Below are 26,385 nucleotides of genomic sequence, written 5' to 3' on the forward strand. Positions count from 1 at the left end.
CATCCCCCGCGCTGGGAGCCGGCGCTGCGCGGCTGCACCACAGCGGGCGGGAGCCTTCGGCGGGGCGGGGGGCGGCCCGGCAGCCTCCCGCGCCCGTAGGGTCGGCCCCATCCGGGCCCGGCCCCGCGCGGTTCCTCCGGGAGCGGCCAGCGCCCGCAGCGCGGCGGCCGGGATGGGGCCGGGGCTGGGGCGGCGGCGCGGGCCGCGGTTGGTCGTCGCACGCCGCTGAGTAGGGGGGGGGCGCCGCACCGGGGGTCTCGGCGCCAGGCAGGGGAGGGGAGATCCCCTTGCCCCGCTGCTCTCGGTGCCGCGGCGGGGTCGTGAGCGTGGGCGGGCCCCGCCCGCGGCGGGGTCGGAGTCGGGGTCGGGAGCGCGGGTGGGCCCGGCCCGCGGCGGGGCGGCCGGTGCGGCGAGTCCCGCCCGGCTCCTTCACGCACCCCGGCGCCTCACCCCGGGACCCGCGGGCACCCCGCGGCCGCCCTTCTGTCGGGAAGACCTCTCACATTTTTTCTTAAAACACCCCCAAAGAAACCGTTTTGCGAGAGCCCTTCGCGGCACGGCGACGCACAGCGCCAGCGCCTGGACCCGGAGGTGGGAAAGCCCGTGGGCTTTTCGGGATGGATTCGCGAAGGACGCACAAAGCGTTTGCAAGCGAAGTCTGAGGGCAGTGCTTTTGCAGGTATTTCCTTATGGGACCGCTTCTAAGCTTGCAAGACTTCCCTGCTAGAGGTTGTGATCCCATTTTGGGAACTGGTGCTCCCAAAGGCCTTTTCTGCAGCAGCGTAGATGTACTAGCAAGAGAGGTGGTAAGGGTTAAATCACAGTCTGTACCAGTATCCCAGACGGTTGTTTTTTCCTAGGAAAGCTTACTCTATCTGCTGAAGGCCTTTGGCAGCGAGGAGGTTTGGGGAAGCAGAGTATTTGCTGATAAAACAGAGGTAGCAAAGTGCTCGTTCTGAAGGACAAAGGTTTGATATCTGATTCTTGTTCTCTCATCTCCTGCTGAGCTGGGAGCTATTAAAGTACACGTCTTTGTTTATGTTACATGAGTGGTGTGATTGCATGGTCCACAAAGAAATCGAGACTGCAGAAAACCATTCTTCATGATGGATGGGGGGGGCATTGCACATACGTATGTATAGAAAAGGGTCTGAATCACCTGTCCCTTATTTCACTGAAAATCGGAGCTGAGCTTAGATGGAGTGTGAGGAGTTGAAGTAGTATTTGGAGAAGAGAATCAGGCCTGTACTACGGAGTGTCCAACTGTGCTGGTGTTCTGCAACAGTGAAATGAAGGGTTGTCTTTAAGTATATGTAAACATGTGAATTCAGTTATCCTGAGAGACAGCAGTACCTTGGACACCTCGAATCCTTCTGAAAAGCGTTTTTTTGAAATCGAGGGTGGCTGAAAAGTGGCCGGTGTAAACAACCACCAGCACTGCGCTCCAGCCCAGTCCCCGTGAACCAGGGCAGGGGAGACAAAGCCAAAGCTGAAAACTCGTTTCATCAAGGTAGCCAATTGCCATCACTGTGATGTGCTGTGACAGCCCTCCAGCAATCCAAAGACACCACTTGGACCTTCCTGAGACTTACTATGACACGTAACGATAACCCGAGATGAATTGTGATTGCAGCAGATTGCTCAGGACGGAGGGGGTTTTTAAGTGCTTGTTTTCCCCTAGTGGTTGAGACTTGCTCGTTTTCTTTATTGCAGGGTCTATCAGGTGGGGGGGTTTGAGTGTGTGTTTGGGGGCACATGGTGTTTGTGTTTAGTTTTACCTATTCTTTTAACAAGTTGTACATAAGATTCTTTTAAATTAATAGAACATTGAAAAAGTATTTTTCCTTTTGCTGCTTTTGTTCACTGAATGAAGTACTAAACATAAATTAGTTTTAACTCTTTCTTGTTTAGGTCCTAATTAAAAAGGTGTGAAATGAGCATGGACCTTTGCTTTGTTTTCAAATGAGTTTTAGATTAAACTCATAATAAATTAAGGCCTGATGTTACAAATATTTAAAAGCACAAGGAACTCCACATGTAAGAGTACTCATAAACTTTAATAAAGTGCTACTTACATCAGTAGACTCAGGTATTATCTAGAACACCTGATTTTATGCATTGAAATCATGTTTACTTTAAAAGCATTCATTGAAAAAATCACCATTGCCACAACTTTTAGTTCAATCCATTGTTTTCATCTTCTGCCTGGGTTACAACTTAGCAATTTTTAAATTAGCTGCAGGTCTGGTGGAAGTTGTTTTCTGCTGTACCACCTTTTTTTTTTCTGTGAGTCAGGACATTTTGACTGTGCTTTCAGCTCTGACTGACTTTCGATTTGATCTCTCTAACTTAGTAAATTCCTCTACATTATGAGCTCCCATCTTACAAGGTATGGAAAAATCATAGTTAACTGCTTCGCAGGGGCTTCTTAGCTGGGGAGATAAAAATGGATGATTCAGTGAAATGCAGATTCATGGTAGTCCCCGTGCGCATGCTACTGCTTTGTGCTTGTTTTTTTTCAATTTAAGTTCAGTTACAAGGTAGAAGTGAACACGAGTGGCTTCCTACAGCCCTGGAAGTTGGAAGTCTAGTGTTACTGATTTTAGTGGAAGCTACAGTATGCTTTTCTGTCTTGACTTTCAGAGCCCTTCCATAGGTATGCCTGAATTGCAGCAGCTACAGTAATGTAGCTCTTGGCTACCCTGGCCAGGCCATCTGGTGCCCCAGTCTGAGGCAGTTTGATTAGACCGACCGAGTTATCTGCTCCGTACATGCCACACTGCAGTAGGCATATCCTGCACAGCACACACTTCAGGACACAGTCAGACTGCCCCAGTTCCACCATGTCCATATGCTTGCTGGCTGGCTGTACATCTGCAGGTGTAGAGCTGCACTTTAGTGATGTGTGTGCTGTCTGAATGTCATCCTTAACATTTCTGAGCAAAAATAGATGCTTTGTAAGCAAGAGGCACCATGAGGCTGCCAAAAAACGTATCCGTACGTGTTCAGAATAAGCTGATCACATCGGGCCTGTTACCTGTCAGCTTTTCTACAACTCCATCCAGGATGGCGCACAAGTCAGACCAGTGATAAACAGCTCTGCTATCTGTAAATGTGATGCACGCATTCAGCGACACACTAGAAGGGAATACTATTCTTTTGTGCAATCTGCAAGCAGCATAATGTCTGTGACCAAAGTCACATGATGACTTGTTTTATTTATGGTAAAGCTGACACGCTTGCCTTGTCTTGTTGTGCGATCCAGTGATGTTTTATCATCTCGTCAAGCCTAGGAGAACCAGTCAGTGATTTTTTAAATCCAAGTCTGCCAAAGGCATAGTTCTGAATAGAACATTGATCTGTTTTACACTGCTTGAGCTCTCTTCTTGAGCAGATAGAGAAGCAAGTCTCACGTTAAGTCAACGCAGAATCCATTTAGTGCAATTCCCTTGCTGAGAACTTCCACCTAGAGCACTTTCTAAGGAAGAGGCCCAAAGCTTCATGAAGGGTAACACTAACTTGAAAGAGCTTGGCTTATAAACATCATTCTAACCCCCATATCTTTGTTAGCTACTTTATGCTCTAGAAAGTGAAAACACCAATTTATCTTACACTGATGGAATAGCCATAAAGTGGTTACAACTAACGGCCCTTTGCCTGCAAACACTGACCACGTTTAACTAAGAGAACAAAGTCCCATGAACTATCCTGCACAAGGAAATTCAATGCCACTCTAAAGGCATGATGTTCTTAGCACCCACAGGTACAGACCCAATGGTCTGCTCCTATCCCCTCCTTCAACTGACAGGGTTGGAATGTCCATATCAGCCTATATAATTTTTTTCTGTATGGAAAGAAACACAGAGGAAGTAAACAGTGTGAGTCCTCCTGTAGGTGTCTAAGCAATCTAACCTGCAAACTGGCATATTGCCAGTATCTGAAGATTGTTGGTAATAGATTGCAGGGAAGGGTGTTTACCTTCTATTAAGTTTTTAATCCTTCCTGCATTACATAAGTGGTTAACAAGTTACTACACCCAGTCGAAGGCACTGTTAGGAGCTGGGTTCCACATGACGGTATCTCTGGGAGGGAGCAGTCAGGGAAGAAAAGTCAGGTCAGTGAGCCTAAGAAAGTCTGAAAATTTCCCATGTACCTAACTATAACCTGGAAGCACTGAATAAACTGAGACTTTCCAGGATACCTAATGGACAACAGACTGCAAGACCTGTATTTTTTTTGAAGTCATTAGAAGTACTGAGATACATATACTAAAATCATGGCATTTTAAGTAATATGAATTAAGAAATGAGAGGGCAGTATGAATTGAGTTTTTTTGAGATATGTACATTTCCGTTCAGAACCGTAAACAACATATGATCTTTGTAAACAGAATGATTTGAAATTTCCCAAGTTATAAACCAGACAGTACCATCATAGCTATGATTTCATTATTAAAACCTACACCTTAGAACTGTAAACAGCTAGCTTTCCTCACTACAAAGAATTATGGGTGATTTCAAGGATCTAGGAGACAGAGTATTATTTCCCTATCGCGTGGATCTTCTGTATGCACCATCTTTAATTGTTCAACTTAATAAAAATAATCCATCCAAATTCAGAGCACGCATTTTGGTATTAATATATGGAACAGTAAGTTATATGTTTAGAAGGCAGAGCCTTTTGCATGGAGGTAAGCAGTGTGCAAGAGTAATGCAGACATACAAAGTAAGGCTAGTAAGATGACTGTTAACCTCCTGCCATACACATCACACCAGTTTAGCCTCTTCCGCTCCTCACACTGTCATAACAGTTTTGGGGAACATGTCTACACAAATCTGCCAATATTAATTTTCTGATATCTAAGTGGCAAATTGTAACCTGCACTCTGATGAGGGACCAAAACAGTAGAGCCCAGAACATGTATGTGTCTTTCCTTTTCAGAGAGGCAAAAGAGGGATGGAGCTCTCAGCAGCAGGCTTTTTCACCACACGCTCCTTGGAGCTTTGCTGGCTTCTAGTACCTTAGCATCTCCTGCTTTCTCTACTGTTTAAGTGAGTAGATTGGCTGCCATTCATAGAGACCAATTATCATTTCATCAGCAACTTTTTGGCACCAGAGCCATTTATATGGAAAATGGATTACAGCAAAAACGCAGCTACCATTATAATTTCAAAACCCAGCAGGACTCTAGACATGTGTTTTACTTGCTTATTACTGCTGTAATAAAAAATACAGGGTATTCAACCAGAACATCCATGTTTATTTTAACGTGGATTCATCATACAATCAGCAGATTTTAAGCTAACATCAAATGTCTCATAAAAGATATTGCACTGCTTTTCAAGTCCAGGCTATTTTTTTTCAAGAAATACAATCAGTCCACATAGAAATAAACGCCACGGTTTCAATTATTAATTTCTGCACTATTGATATTTTTAATACATCGCTCAGTAGTGTATATTACTTTCCAAAGGGAATTCTTATGCAGAAGGCTATGCCCCAGTATCATAAAGATACTAAGTGATATTTACCTGTGAATCATTCATGCATAAAAATCTATCACTTTGAACATAACTGTACAAGTAGCTAAAGTATCTGTTGAGAACATACCTTGTGTAAAAGCTGTAAGTTCAGACCCTAATCCATTACCAGTTCAGTAAGCAAGTTCTACACAGCACTGTTGAGCTTTTTACAAACAAGGAGGATAGAACACAGTCAAATAATTCCTGATCTGACCGAACAGAAGAATAATCAACAGAAATTAATATACCTGTGATAAGTGCAGTGGTTGATAATGCCCTTTAAATTAGGTATAAATTGCTTTAATAGAAAAGTAGTGTGCTCAGATCAACTTCCCCTACCACTGACTTAAGTTTTAAAAGTCCTGCCAAAACACTTGAGCATTCACTTTTTAATCATCCTGAAGACAGAAGCTAGGACTTTCTGGTAACTAGGTAGTTACAACCATTACAACAGAGGATTCAATATATATTGGAAACTTTATTTTTACAATTCATATATTTCCTGTATAGATATTTCCTGTATAAAGGGTAAAAAATAGCAAGTAAAAATAAAGTCTACACCTGAAATTGCAATTTTACCAGCAAGCACGGAAAATAATTATTTATAAATCACCATGTCCACACATTTTGCCATGTGATTACCACCAGCCTCATTAAATAGGAAGAAAGCCAAGCAAATTTCTACTAAGTGACTTGCCTGAAGTTACGGTGAGTCAGTGGCTGAAATGAGAACACAGTCCTGCTCTCCTGCTTTCCACTCCCTGTGTCCTCATCACTGATTCAGCAGGAATTCAGGCTCCATGCCACAGAACTTCACTGCGTATATGCCATAGTAATTGACAGCAGCTGAAGCATGCAAGAGAGACAGAGATCCCCACAGGTGGATAACTAAAGGGCTGCCATTTTGGTATGGTAACATTCACACTACCCAGCAGGATGTGACATACCTGATATAACAAGCTGACCAGTAAGCTCGCCGAGAGCGTTACTCTCTGATCCTGTCTCAGAAGCCATAGTCTGGAACACTGATGCCCTCATTCTTTCCTGTATACTGTCAGCTGTGGCTGAACTACATATCCCACGACCCGGTGCCCTCTCTCCCCTGGCAGCAATAGTAGATCATTACGATTAGAATCAGTTCAGATTCATCGTTTCTATAATATCTATGACTCTTGTATCAGAACCACAGCACTGTTTGAAAAGATATATTGATAATGAATAACTGGTAGAGATTACTTCTTTCACTCGAATACTAAAATATTGCATTTTAAACAATTACTGATTTTTTTCTTTATCACTAAGTGTTCTACAGACAACAGTTTAGTTACAGCTATATTACTAGCATGTGGCTCTTACCAGTTCACATTTATAACAAACATTTATTTATAATAAAGAGAAAATTTCTGAATATTTTGTAAATTAAAATTCTGGGTTACAGGAACAACCTACCTTTACTAATTATTTGCACATCTCTCAGTTCAGTTAAATCACACTGCAGCAAAACATTTCAAGCGTGCACATTCTGACAGTGACTTCTGCAAGAGATCTTATTCTGAAATAAACAAAACCATCACTATTTGAATAATCAATCTCAGTAGAAACCTATAAAGAAAAAACCTAATAGCTAATTTTCAGAAGTGAGTGAAAATGAAAAGTGGTAAAATTATTCATCTCCCTTCATTCCTAGGTGAGATATTTTGTCAGCCTCCAAGGAATGTGCTCTTGTTTCGCTGGCTGGATGAAGCAAGCAATGCAGATTTAGTGGACAAAGAACTTCATGCTCTGAGTTTTAATGTTTTGCTACAGATTCAGTGTAGCAAAATAGGTCTAGGAACACAGCAACATCATGTAGAAAGAAAAAATAAATGCCAAGCTGCAGCGTCTCTTCAGGACTGAGTTCACGTTTCTACATGTAGATTCAATTTTTGTGTAAAACAAGTCATTAAACTTACCTGCAGTGAAACCCATTATAACTGTCTGGATTACTGCCTCCTAAACGTGATCTGCAGGTTGTGGTCTGTCAGATAGCAGATGATGATACATAAACAACTGCTTAAAACCCTCTGATGCATAAACATAAGCAACCAAGGAAAGAACAAAATGGAGAAAAATGAAAACAAACATTCAGGGTTAAGCTTAATTTTTATTTGGCAGTAAATAAAAATCACTGTGACAATATTCTTTAAGACGATCGCCAGAGTGCAATTATTACCAGAGTGCAATTTTTTGTTAGGTGGCCATTGGATTACAAGTAAAATTGAAAATTATTACCGTATGCTTTTAATATACAGACCCATCCAGAGCCATTACTTTTTTACAATTTTTGTATGCATTGCCGGCAAGGCTGCACAGTTATAGAATCAGATCAGAGAATTCCCTGTGATATTGTATATTGATTCGGACGTCAGATTTCAGGTAGATACAAAGATCCATTTACACAGATGTAACTACAAGTTTGGAATCACTGCAGCATCTGTGTATACCAGTATAAACCATGCTATTGTCTTAAATTAATATATCAGAAGTTCATATGACAAGCAGAACCTCACCTTAACTAAAAGGTGGAAAGATTTTGCAAGTTTGCAACAATTAAAACTTTTTTTTTCTTTCCCTTTTCCTGTTTCTCTGAGGTGCTTTTTCAACAAATAAAAACTCATGGCAAATGATCAGTATGCTGCATCTGAGAAATATTTTCTTTGTATATTGAAAAAACCTACCAATTATCCCTTCTGCAACACAGCAGATTCAAAAAAAAATCTGTCTATTATTCTTAGCCATAGTCCATGGTGTTATGAAGACTTTGGTATACTTCATTCCAGCCGATAAGTAACATATTAGAAAATGAACAATATGGGAAAACTAATGACGATTTTGAAGTCAGTGTTTTATTTTGGCACACTTTCTAGGTATTAAATAAGCTTATCATCTTTCTGTGCTACTACTTAATGTTTAAAGATCAAATTATATTTCTGGAAAGCAGTTACGTTCCAGCTGTGATTAGTGTAGCAAATGCTAATATGAATTTTTTTAATGCTTTGTATCATATATTTCAAAGTATATTACAGTGATTTTTGAAATGCAAAATTTTCACTACTCATTGAGGTAAATGGGACAAAAGGTACACCAAAAACGACTGAGAGGGATCCTGGGCTAAGGAACAATCCAGAATTCTCTTATTCAGGCAAAAGCATAAGACATAAACAGGAATTTTGCCAGAGAAATGAGTTCATCAAACAATGTCACCTTCAAATCAATGGTCTCACATCTCAGGGAAAAAAAGGCAGCTGTGAATGAAAAACTAGGCAAAAGCACCCTAGCTGTCTGTAACATACAGTCCTTACTAACCTCTCCCATCCTGTAAGAATTCCACATCTTTTTCCAGTCTAATGCCTTTTCACAGGCAAACATAACCACGGAACAACAATCACATATAGGTCCGTGACATATATATATGATTACAGTATAGTGATATCCAAGTTTCAGTGAAGTTAGCATAATTTACAGTCAAACTATGCAGGAAGTGCAGAGGAAACAAATTCCCCAATCTGTTATATGAAACAGTTTGCTGAAAATATGAAGAAATCTCCTGAGAGAAAAATCAGCAAAGTAGAAAAAATAAAATGCACCTTCCTTGAATTCTATTTTAACTCAGCCTCTTCATCCACGAATTCAACTAGCGGAGCGTGTCTATTGGCCTGGGCACCTTCTTGGAAATGAACCTTTTTTATCACTCCTGCCTTTGGCGCCCTTATGGTATGCTGTATAGAAACAGATTAATAGTGAACCAGCAGAGTACTTTTTTATTTCTCTCCTCGCCATCCCCTCTCCACTCCCCCCACCCCAAATGCTAATATTACTCTTTGGTACAATTAGAACAGAACACACTTCATTACTTCCTCTAACACATGTATATTTATTTTAAATGGTCTTTTAAAATATTATCCTAGACATTTTTCAAGTTCTATTTTCTCATCAATATTCATTTTGATAGGTGTACTGGGGAGAAAAATGCTATATAATGTTATATTTTGAAGTATGAACAGCTGAATGTTATTTTACTTCACCAATATTTTTTGGTTTTATAATAAATACCAGGCAGAAATAATTCAGTTTTAGTCCAAAACATTAATCATATAGCAGATTTTTTCCCTTAAGAGGAATCTGCGGATTTAGTAAAGATATTTTTGTTTGCCGGCCAGGACGGGTCTTCATTGAAGAGATATTTGGCAAAATCCAGATGAAATACAAATACAGCTACTACTCACAGTAAAGGAGTATCAGGTTAGTTCTCCATTGAAGTTTTATTTCTCGGTAATTTTCTAAATAGAGTTAGTCTAATATCAGAACATTTAATATCAGATATTCAACCCTCACTTTAAGCAAGGATTCATTTAAGTAATAATTTGCTTATTTTATATTTCAATAACTAAAAAAAACCAACCTAGATAATGTCACTCTGAGAGGAACAAATACTTAACATCCAATTGCAAATAATTATGGGTGTCATTTTTTTAGTGCACAGATGATGTATGACATGTAATTTTAGTGTCATTTACAAAAGGACATGATAAGGGAAAAAGCTAATTTTCTCAACAACATTAATTCTGCTACTGCAAACTGAAGTTTAAAATAAACTAATAGACAATCTAAATCAGTTCAGGCTACAAAAACTATAATTCAAGCAATTTGAGCCACGATCAAGCAATATGACACGATATAATGGCCAAAGTACGGGTCCATTGAATGCTATGTGGACAATTACAAAGAATCTTTGGTGTGCTCTTGGTAAAGCTTTATGTAAATAATAGTAAAAAGAATATGAACAAAAAAAAAATCCTGGGCATATTTACAAAGTCATCATTAGCTAAATTTCTGCATGAAGTAACTGCAGACATTATATATGCTTATATGACAGACAGTGAGTAAGAGATATACCTAGAGAGTTTTCTGCTAGAAAAATGAAAGGATTATTGCTTTCTTGGCGCGGGAGAGAATGACGGACAAAGCTAAGAAAATGAACCTTAAAACATCTGCAGAATACCATGGATTATATAATCGCCATTTGTTAATAACAGCAACTATAATCCTCTAAAATCTAGTCAGCACACTTGTTTTACAGCATATGAAGTGATACTGCAATCTGCAAGCTACAATCCGCACCATACTTCAATAATGCAACCACAAGTAATTAAAGCAGGACCAGATTTTTATATTTCACTCACCTCCATTTTCATAGCTATCATAACAACCAGAGGGTCTCCAATCTGAACCTTATCCCCTGCTTTCACAAACACCTACAATTCAAAAGAAAATTGGGAAAAAATCATGCATGTCTGTACCATTAAAAATCACCAGCTGGATCTAAGCTAGCACAATCCACTGAATGATTGTGGGTTTGCAAAAAAGCCTCATAATATATTCATTATTGTTGAACTGGGTATCTGAGTTCTCTAGATAATGCTCAAGGGGAGTCGGAGGCTACAGAAAGCGGTTCAGTAACAGATAACAGGATGACCATTTATGTATCAAAGACTAAACACTAGAAGAGACAATGTATATTCTACCCCTTCTGTGCTTAAGAGCTGCTGTTCTGAGAACCCCTTCCAGGACCCAGTCACTAAACTTGTTTTTAAAACAAAATCCAGAAAGAAGAGTGCAGGAGCCACCTAGTTTTTCTGCAATAACTTTGACTTAGAGCATTCGCTCAGTATGTAAGAGATCTACATTCAACGTCCTCCACCCTGTGGAAAGGGTTCATGCCTTTTTATTGCTAGCAGAACCCTTTAAGTACTAAACAATCCTGGAAATCTCTTTTCTATTGAAACTTTTCCACTGTACAGAGAAGTACAAGTACGCAAGACTTCCTGAGCTAAAGAAAAGACATAAAACCAGAAACAGAAGCAGCGAAATACACAGCTTCACATAAAAGGCATTTCTGAATATTTCTTTTCTTGCAAGTGCATCTAGCATCTTATTCTTCTGGTTAGGTGAAATGGATCAAAGAGCCCTTAACACTTCATGGAACTTTGTCTCAGAAAGTAATTAAGATGAAGGAAACATTATTTAAGCAGTAGGATTAGCTGAATAGTCAGATCTTCCAGAGCTCTAGAAAAGGACAACTAGAAGCCTGAAAAACTCTTGGGAGGCTGCTGAGAAGTCAAGAGTAAATAGGGCTTTTTCCACCTGGGAGAAATGCCACAGCACTGACATTTCTGGCTCTCATTCCTTCCCGGCAGTACAGAAGCAAGGACTGTTTCTGGAAAAGTGAACTTGGATCTATTGGAGAATTCATTTCCTACCCATATTATTATAATTACCTTTTCAACTGTGCCTGTCATGGGTGCTACAGCACCACTTTGCAGTCCCACCGAACTTACTGCCGATAAGTACTTGGGTACAGGAAGGCCAATCTGAGCGCTACCTTCCTACAGAAATAAAATCAGTGACATATGAGTTAACAACATAAAATAATACCACTAGTAGACATGCTGACTACAGGGAAAGAACAGATCCAGCTTTAGTCAAACAGCCAGCCGTTTAGCGTGGCAAACTACTGGAGTCAGGGCAGCAAGACGACTGTGAGCACGCTTACCACTTTAATAATGTCTAAGTTCCTAAAAGTCACACCTGCAGCTGCTAAGGACCAACAAGGAAGGAACTACCCCTGTGAAAAAAGAGGCTCCACATGGACCTTTGTTCCAAACCCACACCTTGCCTATTCACGCAGCAACAGCACAGGTTTTAGAAAATGAGCAAAGGCTGTTTGCAGAAGGGGTAGGCAGGTTGCTGCAAAAAGTAAGAAAGATGTTGGCATCTTCATTGCCAAATATTGTCAATACAAGCATTTCACATCCACAATAAAATTAATTCAGTGCTAAGCATAGCAAAAAAGTTCTCACCATCATCCAAAATCCTTCGAGTCCTCTCAGTTTTGCTACCCAGAATTACCCAAAGACTCGTTCTCCCCCGCATCCTAAAACTCCTGTGTTTTCTTCTAGATCCCCCACTTCAGACTCTCCTCTGATACCACAGGAAAACTAAGCTTTGCCATTCCAGCATGAGTTATTTTGTCCTCCTCATTAGAGCAGCAAGGTTTTCACTGCATTCTGCTGAAAGTCTTGAGGGGCTCAGAGCTAGAGGTTGATTATTGAAACCAATACATAAAATTTACTTATTTAGATCACATTTTATTGACTTACTTTAAGGCCCTATAATCTTTTTAACTGCGAATAAAAAATTACCAGCCTAATCATGCAAACTAGGGTACCTCCTCTTTCAAATGCCATTATTCATGCAATGCAGATAATGCTGTGGTAACTCATAATTCCAGGTTTTTTTAATATTAGCTGAAGTTACCCTTCCTCAGACCAATACTGATTTCTTATCATTTAATATTAAAAATTAAATACACTGTTATAGAAGAGTAGTTACAAGCACTTTCAATTATCAGTTTGAAGTAATTGCTACTGTGCTACAACAAACTTAAGATACTTGACCATTTTAATATTTTGTGTTCCCCCGTCCCACACCATCACTTGCAGCTTTGATTCACCTAACTGTATTTTATCATTCTAAAAGTAATTATTTTCTCACTCACTGACCATAAGCAACTAACTTCTAATTACAGCTATAAATCCAACAAGTATCAAAACATTATGGGCCAATGTAAGAAACTGAAATTATGATTCTCTTTCACATTCTCTTGCAATTTATATTGTTCATTTACTTGGATAAACTTTGAAATTTTATACTTGGAATAATAAAGAAAGGAACATTACCGAAAAAAAGAGATAAATGGTGTTGTCCAAAATGACCAATTTGGACTTACACACTGCTCCATTTACTGAAGACCTCAAGTAAACTGAATCACCTTCATTGAAGATCTCTCCAGAAACCAGGAACATTTTATCTTGAATCTGAAAATTAAATGCTTTTGTAAGGACAAAGCCTAAGACGACAAACCAAAAGATAGTTTTTGTAGTATACACTCACAACCTGTGATTCTCCATAGATAATTGTGGAATTAAAAATATCTTTTCAAACCTTATATATCCTTTATTTTCCAATTAGCAGAATGTATTCTGCAATCAGCTCAGAAGATTACCTAATATGCTCTCCAATGACAATTTTTATCACAAACTATGCAACAGTACTTGCCAAAAACTAGGAAGACTATAAAGCCCTGGGGGAGCAAGTGAAAAATATTGGTGCCCAAGTCATCTTCTCTATTCTAGCAGCTGGAGAAAAATGGGCAGCCAATAACAGGCAAATAAAGCAAATCAACTCTTGGCTACGTGGCTGGTGCTGTCATGAGAGTTTTGGTTTTCATGACAATGGGAATTTCCCCAGGAATCATAGCCTGTTAGGGAGGGATGGAACCCACCTGTCTAGAAGGGGCAAGGGAATCTTTGGCAGCCGGCTGGCCCACTTGGTGAGGCAGGCTTTAAACTGAAGGACTCGGGGGACAGGGGCCAAAGTGGCAATGCTAATGCCGTTACATCCAATGGGGGAACCAGGCCAACCAGAGCAACAACAAAGGTGCCTGAGCTGCCTCACAAGCTTGACAGAAGACCAAACACCCCGAGGGTGTGCATGGCTATAGTGGGGTCCACGTGCACCCCTCCAGGGAAACCTGTGTGCTCAGTTACCTCTCTGAAATGCCTGTACACCAATGCACCCAGCGTGGGGAATAAACAGGAGCAACTAGAGATCTGCGTGCGGTCGCAGGGCCACGATCTGATTGCAGTTACAGGGACATGGTGGGACAGCTCGTGTGACTGGAATGCCGTCATGGATGGCTACAGGCTTTTTCGGAAAGACAGGCCAACAAGGCGAGGTGGGGGAGTTGCTCTTTATGTGAAGGAGCCACTGGAATGCACTGAGCTCGGCCGAGGGGTAGAGGAAGAACGAGTCAAGAGCTCATGAGTAGAACTCAAGGGGCAGGCAAATATGGGTGACACTGTTGTGGGCATTTGCTGCAGGCCACCTGCTCAGGAATAGGAGGTCAATGAGGCCTTCTACAGACAGCTGGAAGTAGCCTCACAGTCGCTGGCTCTGGTTCTCGTGGGGGACTTCAACCACCCTGATATGTGCTGGAAAAGCAACACACAAGGCCCGTGCAATCCAGGAGGTTCCTGCAGAGCATCGAGGATTACTTTTTGGTGAGATGTGCTGTTGGACCTTATACTAACAAAGAAGGTCTGACTGAGGATGTAGGAGTTGGGGGCAGCTTTGGCTGCAGTGACCATGAGATGTGGAGTTTAGGATCCTGTATGGTAGAAGCAGGGCAACAAGTAGGATTACAACCCTGGACTTCAGGAGAGCTGGGTAGCCAATGTCATTCCAGCCTTCAAAAAGGGCAAGAAGGAGGACCTGGGGAACTATAGGCCAGTCAGCCTCACCTCCAGCCCCAGAAAGGTGATGGAACAGCTCATCCTGGAGGTCATCTCCAGGCATGTAGAGGAAAAGAAGGTTATCAGAAGTAGTCAGCATGGATTCACCAAGGGGAGACCATGTCTGACCACCCTGAAAGCCTTCTATGATGGCATAACACACTGGGTAGATGAAGAGAGATCAGTGGATGTTGTTTACCTTGACATCAGCAAGGCTTCTGACACTGTCTCCCATAACATCCTCGCAGGTAAGCTTAGGAAGTGTGGGTTAGATGGGAGGACAGTGAGGTGGATTGAGAACGGGCTGCACGGCAGAGCTCAGAAGGTTGTGACCAACGGCACAGAGCCTGGTTGGAGGCCTGTACCTAGCGGTGTTCCCCAGGGGCCTGGGCTGGGTCCAGTCCTGTTCAGCATATTCATCAATGCCCTGGACGAAGGGACAGAGCGTCCCCTCAGCAAGTTCGCTGATGGTCCCAAGCTGGGAGGAGTGGCTGATGCACCAGCAGGCTGTGCTGGCATCCAGCGAGTCCTGGACAGGCTGGAGAGCTGGGCCCAGGGGAGCCTCATGGAATTCAACAAGAGCAAGTGCAAGGTCCTGCCCCTGGGGAGGAACAGCCCCCCGCACCAGCACAGGCTGGGGGGGACCTGCTGGAGAGCGGCTCTGCTGAGAGGCCCTGGGGGTGCTGGGGGGCAGCAAGGTGACCCTGAGCCAGCACCGGGCCCTTGGGGCCAAGGAGGTCAGCGGTGTCCTGGGGGGCATGGAAAGGCGTGTGGGCAGCAGATCGAGGGAGGTTCTCCTCCCCCTCTGCTCCACCCCAGTGAGGCCATGTCTGGAGTTCTGCATCCAGTTCTGGGCTGCCCAGTTCAAGACAGACAGGGAACTACTGGAGAGAGTTCAGCAGTGACCTATGAAGATGATGAGGGGACTGGAGCACCTCTCTTATGAGGAAAGGCTGCATTTGTTTAGGCTGGAGAAGAGAAGACCGAGGTGGGATCTCATCAATGCTTATAAATATCTGAAGGGCGGGTGTCAAGAGGATGGGGCCGGACTCTTTCCAGTGGTGCCCAACAACAGGCCAAGGGGCAACGGGCACAAGCTGGAACACGGGAAGTTCCACCCGAACATGAAGACAAAACCCCTTCCCTGTGCGGGTGCCAGAGCCGTGGCACAGGCTGCCCAGAGAGGCTGTGGGGTCACTTCCCTGGAGACATTCACACCCCGCCTGGACACGGTCCTGTGCCCCCTGCTCTGGGGGTGCCTGCTCAAGCAGGGGGGTTGGATGGGATGAGCTCCAGGTCCCTTCCAATGCCTAACGTTCTGTGATTCTGAAAATACAAAGGTGTACTATTTCTCAGGAAAAACAAAAAAACAGAATATGCTGTTTAGTGATGCTACTAGAATCCAATATTCATCATTTGTCCTAGCATCTTGACTTTCTTCAAACTGAAAAATCCATACTATTCACCTCACATCACAAGTCTCCCCAGTGCCTTCCAAAAGACAGGTAACTTCCTCAGTCTTGGAAGCCTATAACACAAAAACTACAATATATTCAAGTAAACCTACAAAGGAGCAGGGGAGAGCAGTAATGGAGACCGTGTCAATTAGATACCAAAATGGCAAAAGAAAGACCAAATGGAAAGGTCATTTACTTGTAGGTAACCCTTTCATCTACGTCAATGGAAACTGCACCTCTGCCTCAACTTCAGAATATAGAGACTGTAAGAATATGAACATAAGTGCACTGCATTTAACTGAACATTTGATTTGTAAGTCTAACATCAGTAAGCGAATAATCAGAGACTTGCTAGTCTTTCAGGATGTTATGTGTAGGGACAAAATTCAGTCTTCGTTTATACAGTTGTGTATTATTTTTCTACTGAATTAAGACCTTATAACATGCATTGAAAGGATACTGCTGATCTGATACTGATCGCTGAGAAAAAATCCTTTGCTTGATCAGTATCCTGAGCAGGGGCGCAAATTAGGGGAACCCTGGGCACCACTGTGAGTACTTGCCAGTGCCATGTCCCAGAAACCTGCTGTAGAGTTGACTGACCTCAGGACAGGTTTTGTAGCACTCCAGAGGCACTGTCCTCCCCAATTCTGTTTCTCCATCCCTTATATCCAGCTTCTCTCAATTTCCATGTCAACCCCCTTTGTTCCTTCCCTGGGAGTCTACATTCTCCCCAGCTGCACTCCCCTCCCCAAAAGGCCCTACTCTACATTCCTTCCTGCCTCTCTTATTTTTCACTGACATTACTTATATAAGATAATCCTGAAGTGTAAAAGCTTTCCTGCATTACATATGTAATCAATACACCCAGAAGAACCTGGGCATTACTTGAGGGATGTGGGTTATCTCAATATTCCTATCAGTAGAAATAAGGGCATAAGGGTTTGAGTTACCCAACATGTGGTTATACACATAACTGCACAATAGTTTTCTCACTATTCTTCTAGTACACTCATTTCTATACACATGAAGCAGTTCATAAATACTGACTTATTCTCATAATCATCTTCTTCTGAACAAGGTAAACAAGAAGCTCAACTAGAGAGACTGCACTCCCTAGCATGCAAGCATGCAATCATTTTGGGTGCCAAATCTGAGATAAAACCCATTCAACTCCAGGTGATGGAAGAAGGATATTCACCACTCAGCAAAACACAAACCCCATAAGCCACACATTAAGAGACTCTCACACACAAGAAAAATCTATGTTTAAAGAGTCTTGAGTTGTATCCTGTAGGATCTCTATAGTGTAGCCAGAGAAAGAAGCCAGTTCTGCTGGGCATCATTCAATTATTTAACCAGAATATTTACTACCCTCATAATTCCTCATCTCATTTGGGAATCACTTTCTAATTTTCATCTTAAAAAAAAAAGTGTAATCTTACAGATAATGCTCTAGAAAGCTTTTATTTATCCCACAGGAGATCCATCTCATGCACAGAATAAAACAGGAGTCCTGTGGAAAAAATGTATTTTTAAATGCAGATTTAAATCTAACTTCCGATGTTTTAGAAGGACAAATTTAAGGAAGGGAAAAATAGAGAAAGATCTTTAAATAGTGGAGAACCAAATGCTGTTCTTAGCCTCATTTTTAGAAGCATTTTAGTAGCTTTTCCACGCCAATCCAGCATCTAGCAAAGATAATTTCAGGCCAAAATAAGTCTACAACAATGGCTGCAAGTAAACCAAAAATGGAATCCTGTATTGGTAATTACCAAGCAACTTTAATAACAGTTAATACTAAGAGAATTCTACAGGAAACTGATTCTTTTATCTAATGAAATAATCTGAAAAAATTGGACTTGTACCTGCATGTTGTATGACCCTTCTTGATTGTAACTTACAGCTACATCCACAACTGTTCAATAAAACAAAATATATGTGAGTAGATTTAATTATATGATCTAGAGAATAATAATATATGAACAACATTTACTCTTTTTTGATTAAAAAAAAAAAGACCTACCAATACTAAGAAAAGAACAAGTATTTTCAGTTTAGCTTAGTACATACTGCAGGTTTCATACTGAATTCTAAGCAATTTGTTTTACAAAGATAAACACCTGAAGTTATGCTCTGAAATCTACACTAAGTTACCTAGATGTAGAACAGATTTTTGATGGGAAAAAGTGCTGAATACTTTCACACCGAAGTGAAATAGAAAAAAGTCAATGGCACTCAGTTCTAAAAATCTCAACCTTATTCATTTAAATTATGAACCTTAGTAGTGTCATTTGAATTTGGTTTATATCTCCTCAAGATCTAAATGTTGATTAATCACGCAATTCCATGAATTCCCTGCTTAAATTGCACAAAACTCATACTGCTTCTATTTGCTATTTCTTAGCCTGAATTTTCAAGCAGCAGTTGAAATAATTTTATCCATCAAGTATATCCTCTCCCTCCACACACTTTTATATTAACTTACTGTTTTCCCCATCCAGCAGAGAGAGTTTTCTAGTATAACATATATTTATTCTTCTACCAGTGCTGGATGCAAATGGTGAGAATTTATCTAAAATACAAAATACACAGATACATTACTTACATTCTACTTTTACAAAAGGCAATAGTTAGGACAGTGATTTTACAGTGTAAGTTCTATTATGCCTACCATCATACTTATATACTTATATTTCACATAGAAGACTGGGGAACTGCTGTAACAGATAGTGACAATCCCTCACTCAAGCTTCAACACTGAATAAACTGAGGCTGTGTAACCTGCAGAAAATCTGACACTAGCAACAGCACTTACTAAGGAGAAGCATATTGACTGTTCTCCACGAACACATCCTTGAACAGGACAAGAAAGCATGGGAATTCAACTGCAATTTAGCAGACTCAGATTAACCTTCAGGTGAAAGATCCAACTCTAAGAGTAGCCAAACGTGGTAGCAAATTGTCTGGGCTTGAGGGGTTTTCTACTGGTGTTTTTGAGAATGGATCAGATATACAGCTATCAGATATTGCCCTATTAGTTCATTGTCCCTTGAAGCAAGGGAATAGTGTACAGGAATCTTTCCAATCCCACTCTCTCATCTTCCCAGGACAGTTAAAGTGGAGGAGAAAAGAAAATTAAGAAGGTTGTTGGCCGCATATATTAGACTTATATGAAGTTTTTGTTAACAGCAATCACATGCCCCACTGATATAGCCATTACAGTGTCAGAACTCAAGAATGTTCAGCTCCTGGAGTCCTGGTCATTCCATTAAACCTTATTGCCTCCCCTAGTCCTAGCCGAGTCAATTTCACCTCTGAAGACCTTGGGCCAACCGTAGGAATAACAGTGACAGATACTCACTGTTTATGCTTGTAAGAGCAAAGACTACACAGTGAAGCTGATTATGAATCCCAACGTCTTTCAGATAGTGCCTATCTGAAGTGCTCTGGGAAATAGTCTGTACATTACAGTAGCAAAGTATTCGATATCAGCCCCTCAACAAAAGTTACAGTCTGCTCCGCATGTAAATATCTGACAGATGCTAGAATGCAGAACCCTGAGCCGGCACAAAGTTAGGTGAAAAGGAAGCATGCAAATTAAATAATTGTACGTGAGCTCACAGCACTGCCTCATCCAGTCACAAGTAAAATACAACAAAACAAAAGAGTGATCCTTACCACCTGACTGATCTCTAAAAGCATCTGTTAGCATTTTCTCTTTCAGTATGAGTCCTAGAGCTGCCTGACACATAACTTCATGTGGGGTTGCCTTTTTGCTTGGAAACAGCTCATCATGGTGCTGAGGAATGAAATTAGTGTGCACATTTCCAGCAGCAAACTGTGGGTGTCCTGACAGGCTCAGTAAGAAATCAATATTGGTGCTTAACCCTACAATCTGTAAAGAAAAAGAAGAATATTGCCAAACTGAAATGAAGTTACGAATGAATATACAGCTTTCTGCTCAACTTATGCATAGGCAATAGATGAATCTTTGTTCAAACAGCACCATGAAAACACAAAGTTTATCAATAAAATGTAATTAATTTAACCAGTCTGTTTTATTACCAATGAAACCATTTCTTTCAAAAAGAAAAAAAAAAAAACCAAGAGCAGCTTTCTCGAAAGCATTCTTTTCAGAATGCTACCTTTGTCCACTGTGAAGTCAAATAAAGTTTCCCAGCAATAGCAGTGGGAGGTAATTTGGGAAAAAACCCTACTGTTTCCGAAAAATCATGCTCTGAGTATTTAAAAGAGCATTCGTAATATGAAATGTGCCTCTTATTAAAAATTAGTTATAAAAGTTTCAGCTGTTCCATATTTGATCTTTTAATAGTAACAAATGGGCAGAGTGAATTTTATAATTTTTCTAGATACTATGCATTTCCTGTAGTACAAAATACCTAAGCAAACGGCATGAAAACAGAACTAATTGTTTTAGAGAAGTCAGTGAGACTGGTAACTATATTGTGCTGTCAACATTTATGACAGAACTACTAAGAAAACTCTGAGAAAAAAGAAAGGAATTATTTTATCTCTCTTATTTGCAGTAATCTTCATTTTTAGCTAAAACAATAGTAGGCCAAACATTTTCAGTACCTCAATTGTGTTTACGTTGTTGATTTAAAAGTGTAAATTAAGTCTGCACAAATATTCAGTCTCACCCCAAGTGACACCTTCTGAATTCCGCTTTTGAAAATAGATACAATACCTATAGTTTTGATAGGGTAAAAAGGGACCACTTCTTAGAAAGAACTGACAGCATTTAAAATTCCCCATTATTTCTTTACCACATGTAGACTCAAAAAATGTAATTGTTTCTACAAATTAGAAATTACAAGCAAACATTGTCTGACAAGTTCCACCTACAAATTCCTCTCATGGTACAACTGAAAATGTTGGCTGTTAGCCTTACTCTTCTATGAAGTCCCAGCTGCATCATCCAACTGAAGATATCGCAAACTTAAAAAAAAAATCTATGTGTAAAACTGGACTTCACACTTATTTCTACTCATTCCACCAATGAGAAGAGTTCGCAAATTAGGAAAAAATACAGCCTCTGCAAACAAATAATGAATCTGAAATGGTAGTGGCAACACAGGCTCCCTCTTAGAAACCACTTCTGTTTTACTGTAGTATTTTATCCATATTTTCTTAGCTGAAGACATTCACAAAGTTAGCTCACGATCTGAAATCACACTGCATTCCTCCTACTTACATTATATTGATGTAAACTGTATCGCAACTTTCTCAGTGCTGCTTGACGATCCTCAGCCCAAACAACTAGCTTTGCAATCATTGGATCATAATGAACAGAAACCTCATCACCTAAAATATATGAAAAAAAAATGCTGTAACACTAAACCAAGTATTTCTGCAAGCTGGTAATGCATAGTACTGCACGCCACAGGGCATTAAACTCTGACACAACTGATGGCCACACTCGTCTGTATCATTAAAGAGCATTAGTCTTTAATGACGTGACCTGGCATTTCAATTCCAAGGACAACTTCAGTACAGCCTTTTCTAGAGGTAACAGTGCTCAAATTCAATTTTCTTTGTTGGAATCAGAATGCAGGATTGATAAATTGTGATGAGAATATAATCAGCATGATCCAATGGACAATAATTTGGATAGAGGTAAATAAAGAGGTAAATAAAACATTCAGTGACTGACCAAAGCACATGGACAATCACAAGGGAGAGTAATTCTGTAGCGATCCGCCTTTGTAACAACGTCCTGTCAAGCAAACTTATTTATGCCGAAGAGGGAAACGGTTACAAAGAACTACTGATGTGAAATATTTCCGATTATGCCACTGCCTTCAGTTTTACCTTGTCTGACTCCAGTTTCTATCCTGGTGAAACTATCAGGCGGTGGGGTGGATAAGTGCAACAATGGCCCAGCCCCTGGCATAAAGTTATTATTTGGGTCTTCAGCATATATTCTAGCTTCAAATGCATGGCCCCGGAGCAGAATCTCTTCCTGCATTAGGGGAATCTTCTCTCCTGCTGCAACCTGGAAACAATAAATTTTTTTATTTAATGTGCGATCAATATACTGGAGTGCCCATGTATGAAATATTAAATATCTTTCTTCTAGACATGAACAACTAGAAAGCACATTAAAAAAGCGCAAGGAGGAAAAAACCGGTAGGTCATAAAAGGCTAATTCCGAAGTTACTCCTTCCTTTTCTCCAGGAGTCACCAGTCAAAGGATTTTGAATTATTATTGCGTAAATCAACCTCCTAATATTTTACACAGCTAAAACATAATGGAAGACGACTAATTTTTTTTCTACCGGTTATGTAAAAAAATAATGAAAAGTTTAAGTTAAAGCCTGGTCAACTAAGACAAGATTTTATTAGAGCAAAATTGCTCCAAAAGCAGATGATAAAATGGATACTGGCAGCCAGCACTAATGGCATAGGCTGTTGATTCTTCTGTAAACCGTGAGACCTGTACGTTTAAGGGAATGTTTCTCTAAGGGGATTTCTAACAATTTAAGAACCTTTAATGGGAGAGGAAACATTGTTTTACTACTCAAAGGAATTCACATTACAAATACAGGAATACCAACAAACACCAATAAACCAGTTTGAGACTGAAAAACTAGGACTTTCAGGGACAAAATAATACGCAGCCTGCTGCAGTTAAACACAGAGGAGACTCTTTACCAGGAAGCTACAGTTTCCATCTACATGGGAAAACACAAGTTCCTATTAAAATATTTGTAGCAACATTTCATCTTCTTTTGAAGCGTCAGGGGTTTTCCATACCCTGCCTTCTGCCACCGAACTATGGATTTCAGCAAAGACAGCAGGATATAACTTAGTCTTCAAAGAAAGAATAGTTCTATACAGATTCACAAAAATAATCACTCCAACAACTGATAGACATATTCTATCTACTGACTCATTAAGTCACATGACAAGACCGCTGAACCTTTCCACCTTCTCTCTTTCTCCTTCTCCCAGTATTGTTTGATCCCCGCTCCAACTCAGCACTCAACACTCAACCCAGATCAGGAAGCCAAAAGCTCCTCCTTTTTACATCAGCATTTGCCACTTTAGTTTTCTTTCTGGTCGCACTAAACACTCCCCCACCATATCTCCTTAAGCTCAGTGTGTGTTGCTGTCCTCACTTTTGGATTTATCTAACCAGAATTGGTTTTTATTTCCAGTTCCCTAAGGTCCAAAACTTCCTGTTATCATTCAAATGCATGACTAATCTCTCTGCAAATTTGGTGTGTGAGGAAATAGCCTGTTTCCAGTTCACACAATTATACCTTTATTTTAGAATGTGACTATACTGGTATAACACCACGCATATTTTTGTGAAAAGTCTTCCCCCTACGGCCTGATCCAAGAATGACTTTTGGGCCAGAGATATATTTGAACTAGAGTTTAAAAAAAAAATTTTCAGCATGGCAAGGGAAAGATCAGGCCCCTACTCCTCCCACTTTCCACATTCTCTATAACCTCTCTAAATATACTTTATAAAATGTTTTTTCTGTACACACTGGAAAAAGACTTTGTTGGGATTCAGAGCATCTACACAGTGCTCTACAATCAAATACAGTAACACAAGACATGCCTTCAGAGCAAAAGAAACCCTACCCAATTAGCTGAATAGGAGATGATGATCTGAAAGCATACCTGGTCTCTCACAGGCTATATCAAAGAGCACTGCTCACCAGCCAAGAGGAACTCTACACGTGAAATCAATTAACACTTACCCTAAGCTGCCATTCCACTAAGTCTGTTCCAGTGATCATCTCTGTAACTGGGTGCTCTACTTGCAGCCTGGTATTCATCTCCATGAAGTAAAAATTATGTTGGGAGTCCATAATAAATTCCACTGTGCCTGAAGTATTGAATAAAAGGGCACTTCACCAAAACAAGACTTTTTCAGAATTGACACCAAAGACACTTAACTGATTTACACCTGGACAAGACTTATTTCTAAACCAGATACATTGAATTTTATTAAATCCTATACAAATTATCTTAAAGGGTCACACAATTGAGGTCTGAACACAGCAGGGTTATTTCCTTGCACATTTACGTATCCTGTGCTGTTTAGTAGCCATTCTCCTCTACAGTAAGAGGTGAATTTCATTAGAGCTGTAAGAAGTGCATCAAGACTCTTTAAAGTATTGTGTATACGTATAGGGTATGTAATTATTTTTTTTTTAAATTTATCCAAAGAAAGCAGTGAGAAAAGGAAAGCCACAAATAATTTTAGCAGGGTATTTTTCATCTGGGAAACAGCGTGAACTTTACAGACAGTGAGTTGCATTTTTTTAAAGGCTTTACTGTTTGAATATAAAATATTGTCTGTATGCTGAAAAGAGAAATTACTTTTCCCTTGCCCTGCTAAAACTTACTAACATTCATAATGCTCACTTTCCAACAACAATTCAGTTGATTGAATTATCTGCTCTGAAATTTTTTCTTTCTATTCTTCAGCTGCCACTGGTCTTGAGCTCAGACCAGGTATGCCAGTTTGAATTTGTAATTACATCAGAATTAACTATGTTATTACTTGCTTAAACCTCAAAAAAATGGGGGATGTGCATCATACTCCAAAACAATCAGATGCCATTTGCCTCAGGGCTTAAAGTCTTACTAAGTTAAAAGCATACCCTTGGAGCAGCCATACCTCCACACTTACCTGCTCCCACATAATTCACTGCTTTAGCTGCTTTGACAGCAGCTTCTCCAAGTTTCTTTCGAACTTCAGGATTAATTCCTGGCTGTAAATAAAAATACAAAAGATTATTAATTATTGTGAATTTTGTTAATATTAAACATACTATGCATTAATATTTTGTGGTATTTAGCAAATCTTTATGCTAAATATGTAGCGAAATCTTTATCAATGTTATACTTGAAATCTATGTAATTTTCCCCTAAGAATAATTTTCTAAAGAAAGTAATTTTTTCAATTGGAAACGTTTTCTGCAGCAAAATTACAACAGGTACTGAGAATTACAAATACTACCCACTAAATAAATCCTAGGCGTCAGCAATTACTTTAAAGATATGTCAGTTAATAAAAAACATTGTAAGAACTCCCTGCTTACCCCTGGTGCCTCTTCAATGATCTTCTGATGTCGTCTTTGCACACTGCAGTCTCTTTCAAACAGATAGACTGCATTGCCATGCTGGTCACCAAATATTTGGACTTCAACATGCCTGTTTCATAATAATAAGTGTTTCAATATATTTCAATAAAGCCCTAATCTTGCAACCAACTTCACCCAAACAGACTTTGAACTTGTACACGGTCCTGTACACTTCAGTAGGACTTCTTATAGGTTTAAGTGTCTGCCCTCAAATAGCCAAAAATGTAGAAATGAGGCTGCTATTATGCAGGATTTCAACCATTTTATACTTCCTCAGTCTCCTAAATGAAACAGGATTCTAAATGCCAGCTACTGCAGTGAAACCTCATAGGCCATAGATCAAACAAGATACATATCTAAAGGATATGTATTTCCAGATAATATCTTTATTAGTTATTTTATTATAATAAAAGTAAAACCACTTCACTGTTATTTGGTAATGATGGTTTCCCTCATAATTTACCATGTAGCAGTTCTCAACAGGCAGCAGCCCTGGCTCAGGAATAACATTGTTTATTTCAACAAGTCATTTCAGAGGACAACTATTAGGCGGCAGAACTTCATTCTATGTATAAAACTAAGAAAAATCTGTCACCATTCTGACAATCCTCTGATGCTGGCAAAAGAAGTTCCTCAGGAATTTAATGAGGTCTTTCTCATGCCCATCTGACAGCATAAGCAGGCCCTCAGTCTCTTTAGAATAAATGCTTTCTTACTGTGATGCTTCAAGAAAAACAGATGTATAAGTACAAGAGTATCAAACAGATCTCTGTGAGAAGCTCTTAATAATAAATAAATTAGCTCAGTTTCACAGGTCAGGCATGAGCTAAAGACTATCACTTCTGTTTTAAATATCAAAATAGGGAAAGATTAAATAACTAGT

The 26,385-nt window shown here is 40.1% G+C and overlaps 1 protein-coding gene and 1 long non-coding RNA gene across 2 annotated transcripts in view; one reads left to right on the forward strand and one right to left on the reverse strand.

The window, feature by feature from the left end:
* On the forward strand, window positions 1-8,549 carry LOC135314421 (uncharacterized). Its single transcript, XR_010373938.1, has 3 exons — window positions 1-679; window positions 4,942-5,051; window positions 7,210-8,549. It is a non-coding gene; the product is annotated as an uncharacterized LOC135314421 (long non-coding RNA).
* MCCC1 (methylcrotonyl-CoA carboxylase subunit 1) overlaps window positions 7,646-26,385 on the reverse strand; it is a 24,306-nt gene continuing 5,566 nt past the window's right edge. The window contains exons 8-19 of the mRNA XM_064458071.1: window positions 25,461-25,572; window positions 25,049-25,130; window positions 24,111-24,238; window positions 22,207-22,390; window positions 21,590-21,699; window positions 20,053-20,269; window positions 18,860-18,946; window positions 18,240-18,289; window positions 13,301-13,438; window positions 11,840-11,947; window positions 10,745-10,816; window positions 7,646-9,280 (exon numbers count right to left, since the gene is read on the reverse strand). Of these exons, the coding sequence (XP_064314141.1) occupies window positions 9,161-9,280; window positions 10,745-10,816; window positions 11,840-11,947; window positions 13,301-13,438; window positions 18,240-18,289; window positions 18,860-18,946; window positions 20,053-20,269; window positions 21,590-21,699; window positions 22,207-22,390; window positions 24,111-24,238; window positions 25,049-25,130; window positions 25,461-25,572 (1,408 nt within the window). The 3' untranslated portion in view covers window positions 7,646-9,160. The remainder of the gene's footprint in view (window positions 9,281-10,744; window positions 10,817-11,839; window positions 11,948-13,300; window positions 13,439-18,239; window positions 18,290-18,859; window positions 18,947-20,052; window positions 20,270-21,589; window positions 21,700-22,206; window positions 22,391-24,110; window positions 24,239-25,048; window positions 25,131-25,460; window positions 25,573-26,385) is intronic.

This window comes from Phalacrocorax carbo, chromosome 7, assembly GCF_963921805.1.
Source record: "Phalacrocorax carbo chromosome 7, bPhaCar2.1, whole genome shotgun sequence".
NCBI classification, from domain to species: Eukaryota; Metazoa; Chordata; class Aves; order Suliformes; family Phalacrocoracidae; genus Phalacrocorax; species Phalacrocorax carbo.